The sequence below is a fragment of the Oryctolagus cuniculus genome, chromosome 3, assembly GCF_964237555.1.
Source record: "Oryctolagus cuniculus chromosome 3, mOryCun1.1, whole genome shotgun sequence".
Lineage (NCBI taxonomy): Eukaryota > Metazoa > Chordata > Mammalia > Lagomorpha > Leporidae > Oryctolagus > Oryctolagus cuniculus.
Window position 1 is genome coordinate 185204605 of NC_091434.1, and position 21467 is coordinate 185226071.

The following is a 21467-nucleotide window of genomic DNA, read 5'->3' on the forward strand; positions in this document are numbered from 1 at the left end:
TTCCCAGGCCAAAGCAGAGAGCTGGATCGGAAGTGGGGCAGCCAGGTCCCTAACCAGTGCTCCTATGGGATGCCGGCGCTCCAGGCCAGGGCATTAACCTGCTGTGCCACAGCACCAGCCCCTCAACTGTGAGTTTTGAGGAGACACAAACATTGAGTTCATAACAAGTCACCGGCAGTCTTCTGTGTCTCGCTTTTCTGAATGTAAATAGGTTTGTTGGTTTTGCTGCCCAGAGCTGCCAGTTGGCCCACTTTCACTGGTGAATATTTGTCCGTTATTGTGTTGATGAGGACGCCAGGCTGTGCAGGAAGCTCTGTGGACGCTCTGGTCACCCCCCCCCCAGGGGCACAGGCTCCCTGGCCCCCCCTCGGGGCAGGCAGACAGGACAGAGCAGGAAGTGGCCAGTGCAGAAAGCTCTGTGGACGCTCTGGTCACTCCCCCTCAGGGGCACAGGCCCCCCAGTCCCCCTCAGGGTGGGCAGACAGGACAGAGCAGGAAGTGGCCAGTGCAGAAAGCTCTGTGGACGCTCTGGTGCCCCCTCACCCCGGGCAAAGGCTCCCCAGTCCCCCCTCGGGGCAGGCAGACAGGACGGAGCAGGAAGTGGCCAGTGCAGAAAGCTCTGTGGATGCTCTGGTCACTCCCCCCCGCAGGGGCACAGGCCCCCCAGTCCCCCCTCGGGGTGGGCAGACAGGACGGAGCAGGAAGTGGCCAGTGCAGGAAGCTCTGTGGACGCTCTGGTGCCCCCTCACCCCGGGCACAGGCTCCCCAGTCCCCCCTCGGGGCGGGCAGACAGGAAGTAGCAGGAAGTGGCCAGTGCTAAAAAGCTCTGTGGACACTCTTGTGCCCTCCCCCACCCCGGGCACAGGCTCCCCAGTCCCCCCTCGGGGCAGACAAGAAGTAGCAGGAAGTGGCCAGTGCAGAAAGCTCTGTGGACACTCTTGTGTCCCCCCACCCTGGGCACAGGCTCCCCAGTCCCTCCTCGGGGCGGGCAGACAGGAAGTAGCAGGAAGTGGCCGGGCTGCAGTTGAGAGCACCCTCCTGCGTCTCACAGAACTGTCCGAAGTGCTCTGGACCATGGTCATGCACGCCGGCCTCTGTCTGCGGGGCTGGGGGGGCCTCGTCGGGGTCTGCATCATTGTCGCCGTCTTCGCCGTGCTGACGGTCGCCATCTTGCTCATCATGGAGGGCCTGTCTGCTTTCCTGCACGCCCTGAGGCTGCACTGGTAAGGAGAGCGGTGCTGGGGAGGGCCCAGGGGCTGGGCGTGCTGCTAGCTGACCCGTGTGGAACCTGAGTTTGGCATCTGGTGGCCTAATATTATTTGTATTTATTTATTTTAAAGATTTTATTTATTTATATGAAAGGCAGAGTTAGAGAGGGAAGGGGAGACAGATCTTCCATGTGCTGGTTCACTCTCAAGATGGCCACAACGGCCAGGGCTGGGCCAGCTCGAAGCCAGGAGCCAGGGGCTTCCGGCAGGTCTCCGGTGTGGGTGGCAGGGGACCAAACACCTGGGCCATGTTCCTCTGCTTTCCCAGGCCATTAGCAGTGAGCTGGATCAGAAATAGAGCAGCCAGGACTTAAGCTGGCGCCCATGTAGGATGCTAGCTAGCATCGCAGGTGGTGGCTTAACCTGCTACAGCACAGCGCGAACCCCTGTTGTTGTAACACTGATGCAAAGCACACGGAGATTTCAGAATGTTCACGGAAATCTATCATGAAGGAAGCTTAAGAATGTCAAGTTTTTCTGCATAAGTTGATCCCCTTCTCCATGAGCTGTCTGCACTGTTCTCATACATGTGAGTGCAGTGTGTGGCGGGGCTGTTAGCTCTCATTCACCGCCTTTCTCGCTCGTGGAGTCTTCGTCATTGCTGCTGGCACTCCGCACACTGGGCAGGGACAGATCTGCAGCGAAGTCGTAGGCTTGCGGAGCAAGTGCAGGGGCTGGGATCTTGTCCCCCGTGTGGGCGTCACACCAGTGCAGCACACAAGTGCTTCCAAGTGACAAGAGGGAGCACGACGCCCTCGTCATTCACAGATGTGGCCGAGACTCTTGGCAGCACTAGGCTAATCGGCGTGGAGACAATGCTTTAGGCTTCCGGCGCTCTCAAGTCCCATTTCAGCCGAGTGTTTTGGACGTGCCTGGCCTCAGCTTTCACCGACGTCTCCTTCCCTTTACAGCTGCTGTTCATAAGAAAGAGATGTTTAAAAAATGAGTTATGTATTTGAAATAGAAATAGGCATATTCCCTCTGCTGATTCACTCCCCAAATATCCACAACAGCCAGGGCTGGGCCAGGCCAAAGGTAAACTCCATCCAGGTCTCCCGCATGGGTGACAGGGGTCCAAGCATTTGAACCATCATCCGCTGCCTTCCCAGGAACAATAGCAGGAAACTGGATTGGTAGCGGAGCAGCCAGGACTCGAACCAGTGCCCTCATGTGGGATACAGGTGTTGCTGGCAATGACTTAATCCGCCGCCTCCTGAAGAGGTTTTACACTTTCTGCACCGTGGGGGGAGAAGCTACAGTGTCCTCTACCCCCATGACGACACCTTTCCCTCCCATGGGATTTAGGACAGCATAAAACATGAATGGTCACACATACCACGGTTGCTAAGTAATAACATTACAGACCAGCAGCAGGTGCTGTGTTCAGACGACTTGGGGGCCTGCGTCCCATGTCAGAGTGCCTGCTTTCAGTCCCAGCTCCTCCGTTTCCAATGCAGCTTCCTGGGGAGACGGCAGATGACGACGGCTCAGGTACCTGAGTCTCTGCCACTCACATGGGAGACCCAGATGGAGTACTGGCATGCCGGCTCTGGCCTGGACCAGGCCTGGCTCTTGCAGGCATTTGGAGAGTGAGCCAGTGGATGGAAGACAACTAACTCTCTCTCTCTCTCTCTTGCTCTGCCTTTCAAATAAGTAAGCATTAAGAATATGTATAGGTCCAGGTTCTGTTTGTTCTGCACGTGTGTAAGCCCCATAACTGAGGATCAGGATAGGAATGGAAAACCACGAATAACCTTGCCTGGAGCACGCCCACCCCACGCCACTGCTGACGTCAGAGATGCCACACAGTGAGGGCGTCTTTGCTGCTGACCCGGGCTGGGGGGGTTCATTGGATGGGGCAGGGGTTGCTGTGCTTCGGTTGGTGAGGCCACATTCACAGAGCTGCAGGGAGGGAGGCGGGCAGGGCCAGGGCAGGGCGTGAGAAAAAGCTTAGACCGCTCACCACGAGTCCCGTGGCGGCCATGGGCCTGGGCTGCCTTCCCTGGCAGGCTTTCTGGGCCGGCTGATCTGACCAGTGTTCCTCTACCTGCTGTGGCTGTAACCCCCTTTCGCTTCCTCTCCCTCCCAACCCCCAGGGTGGAGTTCCAGAACAAGTTCTATGCTGGGGCTGGTTACAAGTTTTCTCCCTTCTCCTTTAAACACATCCTGGATGGGACGGTGGAAGATTAGGCTGCCGGTCTGCCCCGCGGGCGGCGGTCTCATCCGGTGAGGGTTCCCCTCGTCTCTGACGTCAGCCGTGCAAGGCGCCCCCTGGGACTGCTGCTGCCGCCTGACCCGGACCGTGAAGCGATGTGTGCCCTGCTCGTACGCCTCGGGATTTCACTGCACTCGGCCGTGTCACAGAGGAGCTACTTGGCCCAGTCATCTTGACTTCATGTGGGGTCTTGGTGATCAAACAATAAGGTGGTAGTGAAGTGAGTCGTAGTGCTAACCTGATGTCTTCTCACATATTCCAAGTAATGTGTTCAAGAAAATAAATACCTGAGTCATTCATGGCGTTTGGACGATATCTTTATTTGTAATTATTCCGCACCATTTAGCATTGGCGATTACGGGCCAAAGCTGAACAATCCCACAGAAGGATCGTGTTGGCACTGTTCTCTCATTTCCCCTTCCTCAAACAGCTTCTCCCCGGGTCTGGGGCTTGGGAATGTTCTCACGAACTTTCACGCCAGCTGAGGAGAGCAGCTGATACTCCCTGGAGGGAGGGCCACCCGCATCGCTGAATTCTGTACCATGCAGCGTGCCAACATGACGTCACCTGGACTTTGTTCCTGCGGTAACTGGAGAAGGCGGAGCCAGGAAGGAGACCGCCAGGCAGTCTGGCCCTGCTGCCGGGGTCTGGGTGTCCCACAGTCATTTCTTAGTGCACCTGGACAGGCAAACTCCTTTTTTTAAAAAAAAAAATATTTATTTGAGAGGTAGAGTCACAGACAGTGAGAGGGAGAGACAGAGAGAAAGGTTTTCCGTCCATTGGTTCACTCCCCAAATGGCCACTACGGCCAGAGCTGCACCAATACAAAGCCAGGAGCCTCTTCCTGGTCTCCCATGCAGGTGCAGGGGCCCAAGCACTTGGGCCATCTTCTTCTGCTTTCTGAGGCCACAGCAGAGAGCTGGATTGGAAGAGGAGCAACCAGGACTAGAACCGGCACCCATATGGGATGCTGGCACCGCAGGTAGAGGATTAACCTGCGCCATGGCGCCAGCCCCTAGGCAAACTCCTAAGAGCTTGTAAGATTCATCCCATTGACTGCTTTGAGTGATCGATCTTTTATCCAGGGGGGATTATGACCTCTTTGGTAACTGAGCTGGTATTAAGTATAATGAACACTTATTTGAAAGGCAGAGAGAGAGAGAATCTTGCATCTGCTGGTTCACCTCTCCAAATACCCACAACTGCCAGGGCTGGGCCAGGCCAAAGCCAGGAGCCCGGAACTCCATCCAGGTCTCCCACGCGGTGGCAAGGACCCAAGTTTGAGCCATCACCCATTGCCTTCCCGTGAGTCCTGGAGGAGCCAGGCACTCTGATATGGGTGCCAGTGTCCTAAGGGCCAGCTTAACCCCTGCCCCCTCTTATTTAGTTCTAAATTCTCATTGTTAGTAAATGAAATTTCAAAGCCATTGGCCAAATGCAGAACACCTTTCGGAAGAGACTGACTCTCAGCCCTCCCCTGCGCTCCACGTGGAAGGACTGACTGGTGCTCATGGGAGAGGCCCTGCTCCAACCTTGGAGGAAACTGTGTCGGCGTCCTGACTCCAGCACCGTGTGAGACGCACGTGAGGTGCTCCACGCCTGCTGAGTAGACGAACCATCTTTGGCGTCAGAGATGTGCAAGTGTGTGCCAGCGTCAGTACTTAGCCCGTGGACAGGCAATGCATTGCCGAGGGAGCTAGCGATGTTCGCCTCTCGGGGCTGTAGAAGAGGCTGGTGAAGCTGGAGGAGACGCTCAGTCCGTGGTGGCTGAGTGGAAACAAGGCACGAAGGTGATTTGTCGCGTGGCTGCAGATGCCCGCAAGCCCCCACCCTGCCCTCCTGTGGGCAGCGTTAAGGTTCCCAGCCCCCTACCGCCCTTCCTAGCGTCTTTCTCAGATACACCCTGTGCTTAGCTCGCCAACATGTTGCCCGTTCATTCTAGACAGCAATAGCCGTGAGAAAACATTTGCAAGGGCAAAACCTTTCTGTCCCTACAAGCCAGTCCTACTCCTCCTTTTGGAAAGCCTCCAGCCCTCCTGAGAACAACAAGTCAATTTCCTCCAAAGTCTGGCAGCCGCTCTGTGTTCCAAGGAGAGATGTAATTTCTTCTTTAAAGGGGATCAGGTGCAGGAATGCGCGGGGGGGAGGGGGGGGTGCCCCAGGTGCACACACTTCCCAGGATGCAAGGCGGCTGCTTAAAGAATCCTGTTTGGAGAGCTGAGCGCAAAGGAGAGGGTAAGACCAGGCTTCGAAGGCAAGTCCAGAAGCCCCCAGGAAGCCGTGGGTGGTCCGACCTGCGTGTAAAACCTGGCTGTGGTGAGCGGGGAGCACAGGGCCAAGGAGCACGCAGCGGTGAGTCTCGGAGGGCAGCCGCACCCTGGCTTTGTGTGCCCTGCGGTTGGTGGTGGTGGAGTGGGGGTGGGAGTTGACTCTTCATGCATGGCCAAACGCAGATGGAGCGAGGAAATTCCGTTCTTTTTATTGGTGATATTGCAGAACAAATTATATCACCCACGCAAAATCCAGGTTTAAAAATATCTACAGAGGCCCCATTATCTCTGGCTCAAAAATTTAGCACAGAAAATACAATAGAATGTCAACCGGTGCCTTGAATTTGTTGTAATGAAGCTCGAACTCCAGCTAAGACCGAGTTTCAGAGTAAATCCCAATTTATCAGGCCTTTGAGGGTGGGTTAGGGATTCCTTCCCCATTGTAGCTTTCTTGGGAAATGATGATGAGACGTGAACTATTGTTCCCTGTGTTATTACCACTTTTCCTGAGTAGGCCTGACTGATCATCCACCACTCATCCACCTACTCATCTACCACCCATCTACCCACTCATCCACCCACCCATCCACCCACCCATCCATCCACCCATCCATCTACCCACTCATCTACCACCCATCTATCCATCCATCTACCCACTCATCCACCACCCATCCAACCATCCACTCATCCATCCACCCATCTATCCATCCATCTACCCACTCATCCACCCACCCACCCACCCTCCCGTCCACCCATCCATCTACCCACTCATCCACCCACCCATCCATCTACCCATCTAACCATCCACTCATCCATCCACCCATCTATCCATCCATCTACCCACTCATCCACCCACCCATCTTTCCACCCATCTACCCACTCATCCACCACCCATCCACCCATCCATCCACCCATCTAACCATCCACTCATCCACCACCCATCCATCCACCCATCTAACCATCCACCCATCCATCCACCCATCCACCCATCTTTCCATCCATCTACCCACTCATCCATCCATCCACCCACCCACCCATCTACCCATCTAACCATCCACTCATCCATCCACCCATCTATCCACCCATCTAACCATCCACCCATCCATCCACCCATCCACCCATCTATCCATCCATCTACCCACTCATCCACCCACCCATCCACCCATCCATCTACCCATCTAACCATCCACTCATCCACCACCCATCTATCCACCCATCTACCCACTCATCCACCACCCATCCACCCATCCATCCACCCATCTAACCATCCACTCATCCACCACCCATCCATCCACCCATCTAACCATCCACCCATCCATCCACCCATCCACCCATCTATCCATCCATCTACCCACTCATCCACCCACCCACCCACCCTCCCGTCCACCCATCCATCTACCCACTCATCCACCCACCCATCCACCCATCCATCCATCCATCCATCCACCCATCCACCTACCCATCTAACCATCCACTCATCCACCCACCCACCCACCCACCCATCCATCTACCCACTCATCCATCTACCCACTCATCCACCCACAGATCCACTCATCCATCCACCATCCATCCCAACTCTCTCCAGGCTAGAAGAGACTTAGTGACTTAGGGGACCAAAGAACAGAAAACGCCAGTGCAGACTTTGCAGGCTGTGCTTCAGAGCGAAGTTCACGAGCTCGCTCTCTCAGTGTTACTCAGATCCACCTCTGAGACACGTTTTCCTCTTCTCTCTTTATGGAGCTTTTGGCTGAAGCTCTTAGAAAATACTAAGAGAATACTTTCTATAAATGCGAATTAGCTTTGGGTTGGTGCCTGCGTGTCCTCTTATGACTTGGAATGCAGGTCGGCTTGAGTGTGCCGAGGTGAGTGCCAAAATCCTGGTGACTCCTCGTCCCCAAGTGCCCCACCACCAGGATCCTGCTGTGGAAAACCCTGTGCACCCCGACTGGGCAGGAGGGAGAGCTTTCTTTGTTGCTGGTGGACTTGGGACGTTTGTTTCTTCTGTCCATTGTCAGTGGGAGCCCACCTGGGCCTTGAGCACCTTCAAAGGTGTTAGGAAAGTCACCCTTACAGTTGTCAGGCACTGACTGGGCCAAGCTCATTCGCTGAGTCCGCTCAGGCGAGCTCTCTTGCTTCTCTCTCAAACAACTGAAGTTTGAAAGGTTTTTCCTCCTCCAAAATGTATTGATTTGCAATGTGAAACAACCGAGAACAACAGGAGCATTTTTGAAACCGAAAGTCCCCACTGTGTTGTGCCCCTCCTTGGTGAGACGGTGTGACGGGTGAGGGTGAATGTCGGTGGGACACAGGTGGAGGGGGAGGGTTGGGGTCTGACTTCCCAACAGGAACGTTGCACAGGGGCAAGTTGCCAGCACCAGATGTTTACCCTCCAAATGAAGTCAACCTTTTTATTTATTTATTAAAGTTTATTTATTTGAAATTCAGAGTTACACAGAGAGAGAAGGAGAGACAGAGAGGTGTCTTCCATACGCTAGTTCACTCCCCAGGTGACTATAACAGCTGGACCTGCGCCGATCAGGAGCCAGGAGCTTCTTCCAGGTCTCCCACGCAGGTGCAGGGACCCAAGGACCTAAGCCATCGTCTACTGCTTTCCCAGGCCATAGCAGGGAGCTGGATCAGAAGTGGAGCAGCTGGGACTCGAACCGGCGCCCATATGGGATGCCGGCACTGCAGGCGACAGCCTTACCTGCTATGCCACAGCGCCGGCCCTCAACCTGTCTTAAAAAAAAAAAAGTAACTTTCCTGCTCTGTTGGGCACTTTGCGTCTGAATCCAGCGTGTTCTAACATTAATGAGACAACTCCTAGCAGATAAATGTCCTCACTAACTCCATAGACACTGAACAGCTTGAGCTGAGTGATTGCTGATTGTGGTGAACTTCCAGAGATTTCTTTGCTTCCTTTGTTTAGAAGTGAGAACAGTGCTACATGGGTGGGCACAGTGCTGCATTTTACAGATGATCTCATCTCCTCCTCATAACACTCACTATAAAACTGCAAGCCTGGGCCAGTGCTGTGGCATAGCAGGTCAAGTCACCACCTGCAGTGCTGGCATCCCGTACGGGCACCAGTTTGTGTCCTGGCTGCTCCACTTCCGATCCAGATCCCTGCTGGTGGCCTGGGAAAGCAGTGGAGGATGGCCCCAGTACCTGGGCCCCTGCACCCATGTGGGAGACCAGGCTGGAGTCCCTGGCTCCTGGCTTTGATCTGGCCTGCCCCAGCTGATAAAAACCATTATTTCCCACACAACTGGATAGCGCTCTCAGCTAGCACTGTCCCCCGGTGCTGCCGTAACCGTGCCTTCCGCTGAGTGGCATGAGCGAGAGAAGGTTCCGGAGGTTGGAACTTGGAGGTCAGAGTGTTGGCAGCGCCTGAGGCAGAATGGGTTGTGCATCCCCGGCCTTCCAGGGGCCCACTGGCAGACGTGAGGCTTTCTGGGCTTGTAGGGGCATCACCTCCATGTCTGCCTTTGGGTTCTCGTGAGGTTGTCTGCCTTCCCTCCTTGCACCCCGACACCAGGCAGATTGGATTAGGACTCCTCCCAACTCACAGCACACCCAGCGTGACTCCACCTAACCCCAGTGCCAAGGAGGGCCCCACTCTGCAGCCTCGGCGCTGGACTCCAGGGCACCGAGCGCACCCAGAGGGTGTTCTCACACTCTTGGTTTTGGGTGCATCTCCCTGCTGACCACAGATGCTGTGCCTCTCTGCGTGCTGTGTGAGGCGCCTTTGGAGCAATGTCTCTGTGCGTCATTGCCCTCTTTTTAAGCTGAGCTGCCTTCTTGCTGTTGCCGGAATTCTTTATATATTCTGGACACTAGACTCCCATTAGACCTATGATTTGCAGATGTTTTCTCCAGTCCTGTGGGTGTTTTTCCTTTTCTTGATACTGTCCTTCGATGCACAAGAGTTTTAAATTTTGACTGAGCCACTTTATCTGCTTTTTCTTTGATTGCCTGTGCTTTGGAGTCACTTGGAAGGAGTCTGCCCGATTCGAGATCACGGTGACTTTCCCCTTCTTCTAAGCTTTACAGTGTGAGCTCTTAAATGTGGGCCTTTGATCCGTTTTCAGTTTTGTATTTTTTGGTGTGAGGGACTTGGGCAGCTGCGGATTTTGGTGTCTGTGGAGTTCCTGGAACCAAGCTCCTGCAGACACAGCGCTGGGAGCCATACTTGGGTTAGCCAGTCCCGCCTCACTTAGGCTGTTTCCACCGATACACTGCTGCTCTGAGCTTCTGGGCGTGGTTTCATGAGGATTTGTGTTTTCAGTTCTCTGGCACCTCACGGTTATTTTTTTTTTAATATTTATTTATTTATTTGCAAGTCAGCACCAGCCCCACTGGTGATTTTGATTGCTTTAATTTCATGTTAATAGTTTGTCTTCCCCTCTAGAACCACGTTCAGTCCTACCCAGTATGTAATAGGTACTGAGTCTATTTTTATAAGGAAAAGAAGGTGCTTTTACTGCTAACAACTTTATTTTTAAAGATTTTATTTATTTATTTATTTGAGAGGTAGAGTTAGAGAGAAGGAGAGACACAGAGAGAGGTCTTCCACCCACTGGTTCACTCCCCAAATGGCCAAAATGGCTGGAGCTGGGCTGATCTGAAGCCTGGAGCCAGGAGCTTCTTCTGGGTCTCCCATGCGGGTGCAGGGGCCTAAGGACTTGTGCCATCTTCCACTGCTTTCCCAGGCCACAGCAGAGAGCTGGATCAGAGGAGGAGCAGCCGGGACTCAAACCAGGGCCCATATGTGACGCCGGCACTGCAGATGGAGGGCCATCCTACTCCGTTACAGCGCTGGCCCCGACCTTATTTATAAAAAATGGCCAAATAAAGAACATCCCTCAAAAAGATGTCCTGACAACATCTGAGAAGGGAGCAGCCCCTGCAGGACTGGCTCTGCTGGAGGCTGCTGGCTCCCAGGTGGGCTGAGACGGGGACTCCGGGTCCTCCCACCGTGGGCGGAACAGTGTTTCATGGATCCCTGGATTCTTTCTGAGCAGGACTGACCTCTCTCCTCGGGGTGTGTCCCTGTGACGGTGTTGCCAGAGAACTACACTGCAGGTGACTGTTCTCAGTGCAACTCCTGTGTCTGCAGCAGGGTTAGAAAGGCCTTAGGGCAGGGGACACGGTGCCCTCTCCTTGGGAGCCCACACGACACACGATGCGGAAGTGGCGCCTGGCAACCATTAATGACCACACAAGTGCTCGGGGCTATTTTTACATTCTGGGAAGAGAAGACCTTAGTTTGAGTTCTTTAAAAACACACATTTAATTTTTATTTTTATTTTGAAAGTATGGAGACACATAGTGAGACAGAGACAGTCATACTGACAGAGCTGTCATCTATCAGTTGACTTCCCAAACGCCCACAGTGGGGTGGAGCTGGGAGCTAGGACGTTAGTGCAGGTCTCCCCTGTGGGTGGCAGGGCCCCCGTGACGCGGGCCGTGGCTGACGCCTACCCGGGTCTGCACTGGCAGGGAGTGGCTGTCAGGGGCTGGGACTGGGAGCAAGCCGGGGCTCTGGGATGTGGGATGCAGATGCCCCCGCTGCCAGGCCCAGTGCCCACCTCAGCTTCTTTATTTTTTCAACTGTGTACTGAGATTCGATTGCCATACAGAAAGCTGGACATACGTGACATATACCACTTGATGAATTTGGAGGTACATAAAAACCCATGGGGCCAGTGCTGTGGTGCAGGGTTAACGCCCTGGCCTGAAGCGCTGGCATCCGTTATTGGTGCTGGTTCCACTCCCAGCTGCTCCTCTTCTGATCCAGCTCTCTGCTATGGTCTGGGAAAGCAGTAGAAGATGGCCCAAGTCCTTGGGCCCCTGTACCCGCATGGGAGACCCGGAAGAAGCTCCTGGCTTCGGATCGGCACAGCTCCAGCTGTTGCGGACAATTGGGGAGTGAACATCAGATGGAGGACCTCTCTCTCTCTGCCTCTCATCTTTCTGTGTAACTCTGACTTTCAAATAAATAAATAAATCTTTAAAAAAAAAACACCATGAAACCATCACCGCAATCTGCCGTACGCTTACACGTCACCCCCACTCTCTCACTTATTCTCACTGCGATAAGAACGCCTGGATCAGCCTCTCAACACCGCGCGTGGACAGCGGACGGAGCACCGTGCTGTTAACAGTGCAGGCGTTGCTGGGACATGCACCTCCCGCGCACCCCAGACAGCGCCCTCGGGTCACACCCTCCGCCCTGGCCGCAGCCCTTCCCGTGATGCTTTGGGACTATCTTAGATTCACCGTGCATGCGCCAGAGCGTGGTGTCTGTCCTGTGTCTGGCTCACTTCACTTAGCAGACACGTCCTCCGGGCGCATCGTGATGTTGCACAGCCAAGGTTTCCCGTCACGGACACGCCACATTTCCTCCCTCCATACAGCCACTGATGGCATCAACATCACAGTGAACATAGGAGTGCAGGTTCTGAGATAACTGACTTCAGCTCCTTTGGATGTCAGTACCGAGCAGTGGAGCTGGTTGGACTGTGTGGTAGCTCTGTTTGTAGATTTGTTGAGGAGCTTTGGTACTGTTTTCCAGAGCCGTCACCAGTTAACACTCGCACCGGCAGTGTAGAAGCTCTCCTCTCCCTCCTCCTCACAGGATTTGTTACTTCTCTTGGTTTTTGGACGATAGCTGCCCCACAGGGTTGACTGCGATGCACGCTTCCCTGGGGCGCGGCGACGTTGTGCACTTTCCCGCACACCTGCCATTGCAGGTCTCGGCTCTGTGTCGGCTGTGGTCTTGTCTTCTGAGTTGCAGGAGTTCCTTATGTATTTGGGGTATTAGCACTTCACGAGTTCTCATTCTACTACTTGCCGCCAGAAGTCCGACATCGGATAAGTTAGAGTCTCAGACCCACATTCTTGGAGCCATTTTTTTTTTAAGAAATGCAGAAGTAGAAGGCAGTAAAAGGAACCTCGATGTATCCAAGGTCGTCCATCACTGATTTCCAGCATTCTTTCTCCATCTACAACCGCCTGTATACACAGCGACATCCCACGTGCACTGTTCCCTCCCGGCCACTTGTTTATACTAATCTGAGACATCATCGTCATCACGTCTTCACCAGCTAGTGTAATATCCCAAACGTGTATTTTATTCACCACAGCCGTAATCCGTGTCACACCTAGCGATCCCATCCCAAAACTCCAAACCTGCTTCCGTTCCCGTGTTTTCTTTCTCTGTTGGTGTTTTGTGTTTTTGCAAGTTGACTTGTTAGATGACCCAGACCCCCAGCAGTGTGTGGTGGCTGCATCTCCTGGGTTTCAGTCTACAGTTTCCTCTTCCCTCTCCTTTTCCTTTGCCGAAGAAGCCAGGCCATTTATTTATACCATAGACTTTTCTACACTCTGGGTTTTTTTACTGCATCCTTCCGGCCTAGTTTGAAATGTTTTTCTTCATTTACTGTGTACACTGTAGATAGAGCTGGAGGGTTGATTGCATTTGGTTCAAGTTCTTTTTGTGAGAATTCCCAGGTGATGATCACTGGCTAGAGCCATTATTTTGTTAGGAGTTACAGCATAGTAATAATGTTTTAAGATATTTCAGAGGCAGAGTTACAGACACAGAGACGGAGAAACAGAGAAAGGTCTTCCGTCTGCTGGTTCACTCCCCAAATGGCCACAATGGCTGGAGCTGGGCTGATCTGAAGCCAGGAGCTTCCTCGTGGTCTCTCACATGGATGCAGGGTCAAGGACTTGGGCCATCTTCCACTGCTTTCCCAGGCCACAGCAGAGAGCTGGATCAGAAGAGGAGCAGCTGGGACTCGAACTGGGGCCCATATGGGATGTTGGTACCGCGGGTAGAGGCTTAGCCCACTATGCCACAGTGCTGGCCCCAACATAACAACTTAAGTCCACCTGTTCTGCAAGTAGTAGCTGAAATTCAGAATGATTTTCTTTCATCAGCTGTTTGACCCTAATACCAGGCGATTTGTCCAAGGAAGGCAAACACTTAGCAGTTCTCAGAAGGACGCGTGTGCTCCTTAGCAGCCTCCAAAGGACGCGAGTGTGATCTCCCTTTCAGCACTGCCAAGGGGTGGGTTGTCCCGTCTGCTGTGTTCAACCTCCTTGCTGCCCTCACCGTGCTGATGGCACGGATCCGTGCCTGACAGTGACAGTGGCAGCAGCGCCCAGGTACTGCGCTCTCCTGCGTGACAGGTATGGGCTAGGTGCCCTCAGATCGGTGGCAAGTTTCCTGTTGCCCTCATTTTAGAGACAAGGAAACCAAGGTGCATTCGGGTAAATTCCCCAGCCTAACAAGGGGCAGGGAAGAAGTTAGACCGTGAGCAGCCGAGTCCCTGAGCACGCGGGGCCGGTGAGGCTGGGTGTGGGGGTGCCTGGCCCACAGCACTCAGCAGCCTCATGAGCCGTCCTTCCCTCCTTCCTTGCTTCCATCCGGGAAGCTGCGTGGACACTGGAACCACAGAGGATGGCTGCCAGACAGACTGAGCCTGTCACCGTCATCAGCCTCCGGAAGCTGAGCGTGGCTGCCGCAGAGCCACAGCCCAGAGGTGAGGCCGTCACAGGGGTGTCCCGCTCTCAAGCTGCTGCCGAGGGCCCCTCCCCGGGTGGGCTTGTGGCCGTGGCGGGAGCGGCTTCCAGAGGCCGGCAGTAGCCCACACGCCCTCCCTCTGCCTTCCCTCCTCAGAGTCCAAGACGTTCACCGTGGAAGACGCCGTGGAGACCATCGGCTTCGGGCGCTTCCACATTGCCCTGTTCCTGATCATGGGCAGCACCGGGGTGAGTTCTCCGAGCCCAGAGCCGGGCTCCTCACTGCACTGAGCTGTTCAGGCCGGGGCGTGGGGCGGGGGCGGCAGGGCTGCAGCACGGGGCGGGAGGGGGGGGGGAAGGAGTATCTGTCTCTGCTCTGGGAAGTCGAGGCTTATTTTTGAAAGGGTTTGCATGGAGGCGAAGGGAGGCAGGAGAAAGCGGTGCTGATTTCCTTGTAAGGGGAGGCACTGCTAGAAGGATCACCTGCAACAGTTGTAACCAGGGTTTCAGACCCACCCAGAGGCACGTGTTTACTGCTTGTTTACTGCTCGGGCTTGAACACCTGCCGCCCCTTGGAAATTCAGGTGTTGCCCATGGAGCCTGGTACGAGGAGGGGCCTTCGTGAAGCCACGGGGGCTCCGCCCACGGGCGCAGGGTGAGGACCGAGCGCCCGGCTTGCTCGCGCCTCTGCCTTGGTGCCCAGAGCCTGCGGGTGGCTCCATCTCGGGCTTCCCAGCCCCTAGTGCTGTGCTGTGGCAGCACACACACTAACACGTTTCCGTACGCTGTCTTGAGTAAAATGAGAACCCAGGCCCCGGGTTTCCATCGCGCAGTTGTGAAACTGTGGACCAGCGCCGCTGCATCCTCTGGCGGCAGGGTGGGGCTGTTAAGCTGCCCTGAGATGCATAATGGTAGCAAGACAGCGACAGCGGGAAATCAGGGGAGCGGGCGCGCGTGTAAAGGTAGGTGAGGCAGCCGGGAGTGACAGGTGTCTCCGGGTCTAAGGAGGGGAGTTGGGGAGCTGGCGGTAGCACGCATGTGCTGATGCATCTTCCAAAAGGAGGCGGCGGACCTTGTTCGGCCTGTTCTGCCTCTGCTCTCCGAGTTCCGCACAGGCAGAGGGTGTGCTAACAAGTAGCCAGTCTGATAGCCTATCAATGTTAGCACTAGGGCGCTGGCCCCAGCGAAGTCTTCATTTTGTCTTAATTGCCTTCCTCCAGGCCCAGGGCCTGAGTAACACTGCACTTGTCTTGCATTATGCTGGGCTTAATTTCTACCGCTTGTTTCTGTTTCCTAGCCTCCACTCTTTCCTGGGAGAGAAATCTTCCCTGTAATGGATTCAATCGTAGTTAGAGGATGACACTCAGATTTTACACTGAGAAACAACTTAAGGAGCAGGTGTTTGTCGTAGTTCAGATGGAGCCTGTGACACCTGCGTCCCGTGTTAGGGGCTGGGGTTCCTCCTGACTGCCTCTGAGTATCGCTTCCTGATAATGTGCACCTGGGAGGCAGGTGGGCTCAAAGCTGGGTCCCTGCCACTGTGGCAACCTGGATTGTGTTACGGGCTCCTGGCCCAGCCCTGGCTGTTAGAGTGAACCAGGGGATGGAAGATCTGTTTCTCTCTCATACATGAAAGCAAAATAGTATTTGGTAGTACACCCTACACTAGGGTTGCTAAATACGTTCTCTGCTGATGAACTCTCACTTTGGACAAGGTGCCCACCACTTTCCAGCTTTGATGTGGACGCCGAGCGCCTCCTCCCCACCTCCCTCTGCCCGCATGCCCCTCGTGGTGCCACCCTGTGGTGTGTGAGTCCAGAGTCCCAGGGAGTACGTGCCCTCGTCCCCGGGGACCCTCCGTGGTCTCGCCGGGAAAGCTGACCTCCTGGAGTTCTTTGTGCAGCCGCAGCGCTGTGTGGGTGCACAGGAGGGGTCTGAGTGAGGGAGAGGCTGAGGGGCTGCCCCGGGAGGACGTGACTGCGAGCTGGCACTGACGTGAATCGTCTCCTCCTCTTTGAAGGTGGCCGAGGCCATGGAAATCATGTTAATAGCTGTTGTGTCTCCTGTCATCCGCTGTGAGTGGCAGCTGGAGAACTGGCAAGTGGCGTTGGTGACTACGGTGAGTGGCTGCTCTCCGGGCCTGACCCCGCCCCCACCCCCGCCCCGCAGGGCCAACAGCCAGAGGGCTCCTCGCCACTTGCTGTGTCGACTGCTACAGCACATGGGTTTGCAGGCTCATCGGGGCCTTTCTCTCTACGGCGAGAGTGTGCAGCCGTGATGCTAGCTCTCCAGCTCCGAGAAAGAGTCCGGTGTGGGGAGCAATCTGGACTAGACTGAGTTGCTCGAATTAGGACTTATTCTATGCATCTGCTCTCCCACAATATGGCGCTGGGAGAGAAGTAAACAGCTTCCGCACAGCTGCCTCCAGTTCAACCAATTAACTGTAGGACTTGCTCCTGATTGGAGAGCAGCGTACTCAGCCGAGTTGGGATTGGCGGAGGAGGACTATAAAGGAGGAGAGAGACGGCATGCACCAGGAACATCTATAAGGAACATCTATGGGGAACATCTAAGGGAACCCGTGCAGCCCCCAGAGAGCCGGCCGGCGGTGTGCCGCTCCCCTGCGGAAGTGGGGAATGCGGCCAGGGGGAACTGCCCTTCCACGGAGGTGGAAGGGATAGTAGCCAACCCGGGAAGAACCAGCAGCAAACCCGGGGAGGGCCGAGCAGACGAAAGAACAGCGCAGGGTCCTGTGTTGCTCCTCCACGAAGAGGGGGAGCGACAGTCCGGGTGAGAGAGATGCAAGTTAGAGGGAGCGGGTTGGTCTTGGGTTGAGTCGGGTCCCCAAGAGGCTCCTGACCGCGGTGCCTTAACCAGGCAGCAAACCGCCGCTGGAAGTGCTGCTCACGCGGCGTTCCTCAGACCAGTCCCTCACCTGAGTCCTCTCGGGTGCTGCGGGACATGTGACAGTTGTGTCTGTGATTTGGAGACTGGGAACCTTCAAAGTCATACCCAGTCACAGCAGTACATCTGCCCTAGCTCTCACTCTCTCCCCCCAATTAAAATTCCTCCTTTTTTTTTTAAGTATTTATTTGAAGGCAGAGTTACAGAGAGGAAGGGAGAGACAGAGAGGTCTTCTGTCTGCTGATTGATTCCCCAGTGGCCAGGGCTGGGCCAGACCAAAGCGTCTCCCACAAGGGTGGTGGGGCCTGGGTGTGTGGGCCGTCTTCTTCTGTTTTCCCAGATGCATCATCAGGGAGCTGGATCAGTGGAGCAGCTGAGACTCGAACTTGAGCCCATGTGGGATACTGACGTTGCAGGCAACAGCCTAACCCACTAAGCCACAACTCTGGGCCCTGGTGTTCTGTTGCATTGGTTCCTTTTCATTTTTCCAGGGCCCTTAGCTCCTGTTCCACTTGCTCAACGACCTGCTTGAGTGTTAACTGAGTAATTTACGGATTGGGGGCTCATAGGAAGTTAGTGCTGAAGAAACAAAACTTCCTGTGCATTATAGATCAGAGACAGGAGTCATTCTATAAATAACTCCCCGAGACAAGAGTCAACCTCGGGGGGAGGGGGTTAGTTTTCTGTCTCCATGCAACCTTCCACGCAGGGATATAGAATCAGCTTTTGCAAACCTTGGGGTTAGCAAATTTTGAGCCCAGGACTCTGTCCTAGAAAGAACTGTACACAGGGCAAAATCGTGGTTGTCATCTGAGAATTTGTAATTTTTTAAAATAGTTCCTGGTGAAAGAAATTCATCTGAGTCTTCCTTGTGTCAAAAAGACAAAACTAACATTGAACTTAACCGTCTGGTCGGCTTTCTTTTCAGTTCTTGGGAGCTGGCAACACTTCGCCGTAACAGTGTTTCTGTAGGCTGAGCAGAAGTTGGTTTTAGGGGGTAAAAAGCTGAGGGAAGCAGAATCCAGGAACAAAAAGTGAATTGGTCATTTCAGAATTACCGCCCTTGGAAGGTGGGTGGGGACCGGGAGACATTGGCTGTCAACGTCAGGTTTCCTTTTGTACAGGGAGAAAGCAGAGGGAACCTCATTCTCGGGCCAACTAAAACTGGCCTGCTAGAGAAATGGGCTGTCTGTTCGCCAATGCTGATTTCCAGGAAGCTCAGAGAGACAGCTGAGTCTCAGCTTGGTGCCGTGGGACTTCAGCGTAAGTGATCCCATTTTGATTTTAGCCTGGTCTATCAGGGCCTGGTACAGGAGCTTAGTCCAGAAGAAAATTGGCCTTGTGTGATCTTTACTTAACACTGAGGAAGAGAAAGAGAGAAAAGGAGAGACGGCAGACAGAAGCAGGGTTCCAAGCCTCCCAGTGAGGGAGAGAGGAAGCAGGCTGACGCTGTCCCTGGGGCCCTCGGGCACCTGCCCTGGACAGGGAACCGAGGAAGCCAGGTGTCAGCTGAAGCCGGCGCTGAGTCTAAATGCTGGGATCCAGCCTGGGCTCCTGGGTCTTCCCGGGGAACAAGCCATTGGGAGAACACTAAGGAAAACAGTGAATTCATCCTAGAATTTATAGCTGTTTTGAAGAGTCTTTTTCTTTTTTAAGTAAATGATAGTTTGCTGTTTAAAATTTATGCTTGTGGGGCCAGCGCTGTGGCGTAGCAGGTGAGGCTGCCGCCTGCAGTGCCAGCATCCCAAATGGGTGCTGTTTTGAGTGCCAGCTGCTCCACTTCCAATTCAGCTTCCTGTTAATGCACCTGGGAAAGCAATGGAACAAGTCCTTGGGCCCTTGCACCCAAGTGGGAGACCCAGAGGAGGCTCCTGGCTTCACATCAGAGCCTCTCTGGCCATTGCGGCCATCTGGGGAGCGAGTCAGCGGATGGAAGACCTCTCCCTCTGTCTGCCTCTCTGCCTCTGCCTCTCTAACTCTGCCTTTCAAGTAAATAAATAAATCTGTAAAATAAAGTCTTTGCTTGCTTGTAACACATGAAGGAAGGCTTTTATGTCCTCATTTTGTGTGTAGAATAGGCGGAGCATGAATGGATAGATTGCCTTTTTTTTTTCCTTGCAATTTCTTTATTAGAAAGGCAGAGTTAGATCTTGCATCTTCTGTTTCATTCCCCAAATGGCCACAGCAGCGGGGGCTGCTCCAGACTGCAACCGGGAGCCTGGAACTCCAGCTGGGTCTCCCATGTGGGTGGCAGGGTCCCAAGCACGTGGGCCAGTGTCTGCTGCCTTCTCAGGCGCATTAGCAGTGAGCTGGCTCAGAAATGGAGGAGCTGGGTCTTGAACCAGCAAGGGGTACCGGTGTCCCAGGCAGCACCGCAACCCCGTGCCACAGTTGCTTTTCAATCGCAGTGGAAGCTGCCGATTGCAGTGCTGAGTAGCCTGGAGTCCGAGCTGCTGCCTTGCATCAGAGGAGGCGCTTACCTGGCCCTGGACCCTTTCACACCGGGGACGGTCTTTCCACGTGTGGGATCACCCGCCAAGAAGCATACGCGTAGCCTCCAAAGCCCAGAGTGTGCTAAGGGCTGGGGGAGCCCTAACCTTAGCCTGCACCCCTCACACGGTCCCAGTCTGCTTCTGGTTAAGATGGGAGAAGGCAGCAGTGCACATCTGAAACCCTGCCCACAGAACCGCTTCTCCTCACTCTCGCCAGATGGTGTTTTTCGGCTACATGGTCTTCAGCATCCTCTTTGGTCTGCTGGCTGACAGATACGGCCGCTGGAAGGTAAGTCGGGCCTTGTGATCTAGAATTTTCTGTGGGGCATTCTGTCACAGCACTCGCCTCTTGCTCTCTCCGTGGATGCTTCCCTGGGAAGCGGGAGGCTTCTCCCCTGACAGCACAGTCCTGGATCCCAGCCTTGTCTGCTTGGTTGCTTAGCTTTGCCCAAGGTACTGTCCCCACATCTGGTACCGGGCAGTCTAGGTGTGGGCAAGGTTGAAACAGATTGGGTGGACCAAAGGCCATAGCATAGGGGGCAGGATCCGGGGTCTGTACAGTACCGTTGTTACAGAACTCAGTCTGCTGGGTGGAGGAGCAAGGGTGTGGGGACTTGGGGGTGTAAATGTAAGTGCATAAGCCTTAGTTAACTCTGTCTTAGCTTCGAAACTAAGCCACTTGGTCAGAGTCACAGATCTCTTAAGATTAAGCAGCAAGACATCCGGGTCTTCTGATTACAGATCCAGCCATCTCTGTCCTCTGATTTCTGGTGGAGAAACGCGGGGTGGGCGTTTGATGTGGTGGGAAGCTGCCACTTGGACCCGTGTCAGACGCCCGGGTTCGATTCCCAGCTCTGCTCCTGCTTCCAGCTTCGTGCTAATGCACACCTTGGGAGGCAGCAGTGACGGCTCATTACTTGGGCCCCTGGCGCTCTGGGAGACGCGGGCTGAGCTGTGACTCAGTTTTGGCCTGGCTCAGCCCCAGCTGTGGTGGGTATTTGGAGGATGAACCAACAAATGGAAGATCACTGTGTGTGTGTCAATTAAAATAAAATTTTTCTAAGGAAATGCCAAGGGAAAGCATTAATAAAATTGGCCGTATGTCTTAAAGCATTTAAATGTCATATGGGGTGGGCATTTAGCAGTTAAGATGCTGCTGTGTCCCACGTCAGAGTACCTGATTCGATGCCTGGCTCCAGCGCCCAGTTTCTACTTCCTGCTGATGTGATTCCCCGGGAAAAGTGGTGATGGCACAGATAATTGGGTTCCTGTCACCCACATGAGAAACCTCGATTGTCCCAGCTTCTAACTTCAGCCCTGGGCCAGCCCCAGCCACTGCAGACGTTGGGGAGTTAACCAGAGGTCAGGAGCTCAGTCTACTTGCTTCTCCCTGCCTCTCAAAATAGCCGTCAGACTTTGGGAGACCAATATGAAAGCACAGGTGTCTCCAAACACAGAAGGTACTGTGTGGAAAAAATGTGAACGTCCCAGGAACTTCAACATTGTCACGAAGTTTTCAAAAGCAAACTTAGAGCGCAAGGCACGATTTTTCCTCATCAAACCTGCAAGGAACTTTTTTTAAAGAAGTCCACACTGCTGAAACATTTCATACCTGTTAAGACAGAATCTTTAAGAAGTTCACAGGAAATGCATATTATGAAAAAGTATGCATGAGTTTCAAAATGTTATTGAGGGGCTGGTGCCATGGTGCATTAGGTTAATCCTCCGCCTGCCGCGCTGGCATCCCTTATGGGCACCAGTTCTAGTCCCGGCTGCTCCTCTTCCA

General features: G+C 54.1%; 2 protein-coding genes across 6 annotated transcripts in view; both read left to right on the top strand.

Annotated features, from left to right (window-relative positions):
• Positions 1-3782, top strand: part of ATP6V0A4 (ATPase H+ transporting V0 subunit a4) — a 71770-nt gene extending 67988 nt beyond the window's left edge. For all 4 annotated transcript variants that reach the window (XM_051835637.2, XM_051835638.2, XM_070071446.1 and 1 more), the window contains 2 exons: positions 1052-1223; positions 3365-3782. In XM_051835637.2, coding sequence (XP_051691597.2) covers positions 1052-1223; positions 3365-3458 — 266 coding nt within the window. In that variant the 3' untranslated portion in view covers positions 3459-3782. The remainder of the gene's footprint in view (positions 1-1051; positions 1224-3364) is intronic.
• Positions 3783-5703: 1921 nt separating this feature from the next.
• The window catches only part of SVOPL (SVOP like), a 64557-nt gene continuing 48793 nt past the window's right edge, over positions 5704-21467 (top strand). For both annotated transcript variants that reach the window (XM_017339011.3, XM_070071447.1), the window contains exons 1-5: positions 5704-5835; positions 14221-14305; positions 14443-14534; positions 16306-16404; positions 19899-19970. In XM_017339011.3, the coding sequence (XP_017194500.3) occupies positions 14224-14305; positions 14443-14534; positions 16306-16404; positions 19899-19970 (345 nt within the window). In that variant the 5' untranslated portion in view covers positions 5704-5835; positions 14221-14223. The remainder of the gene's footprint in view (positions 5836-14220; positions 14306-14442; positions 14535-16305; positions 16405-19898; positions 19971-21467) is intronic.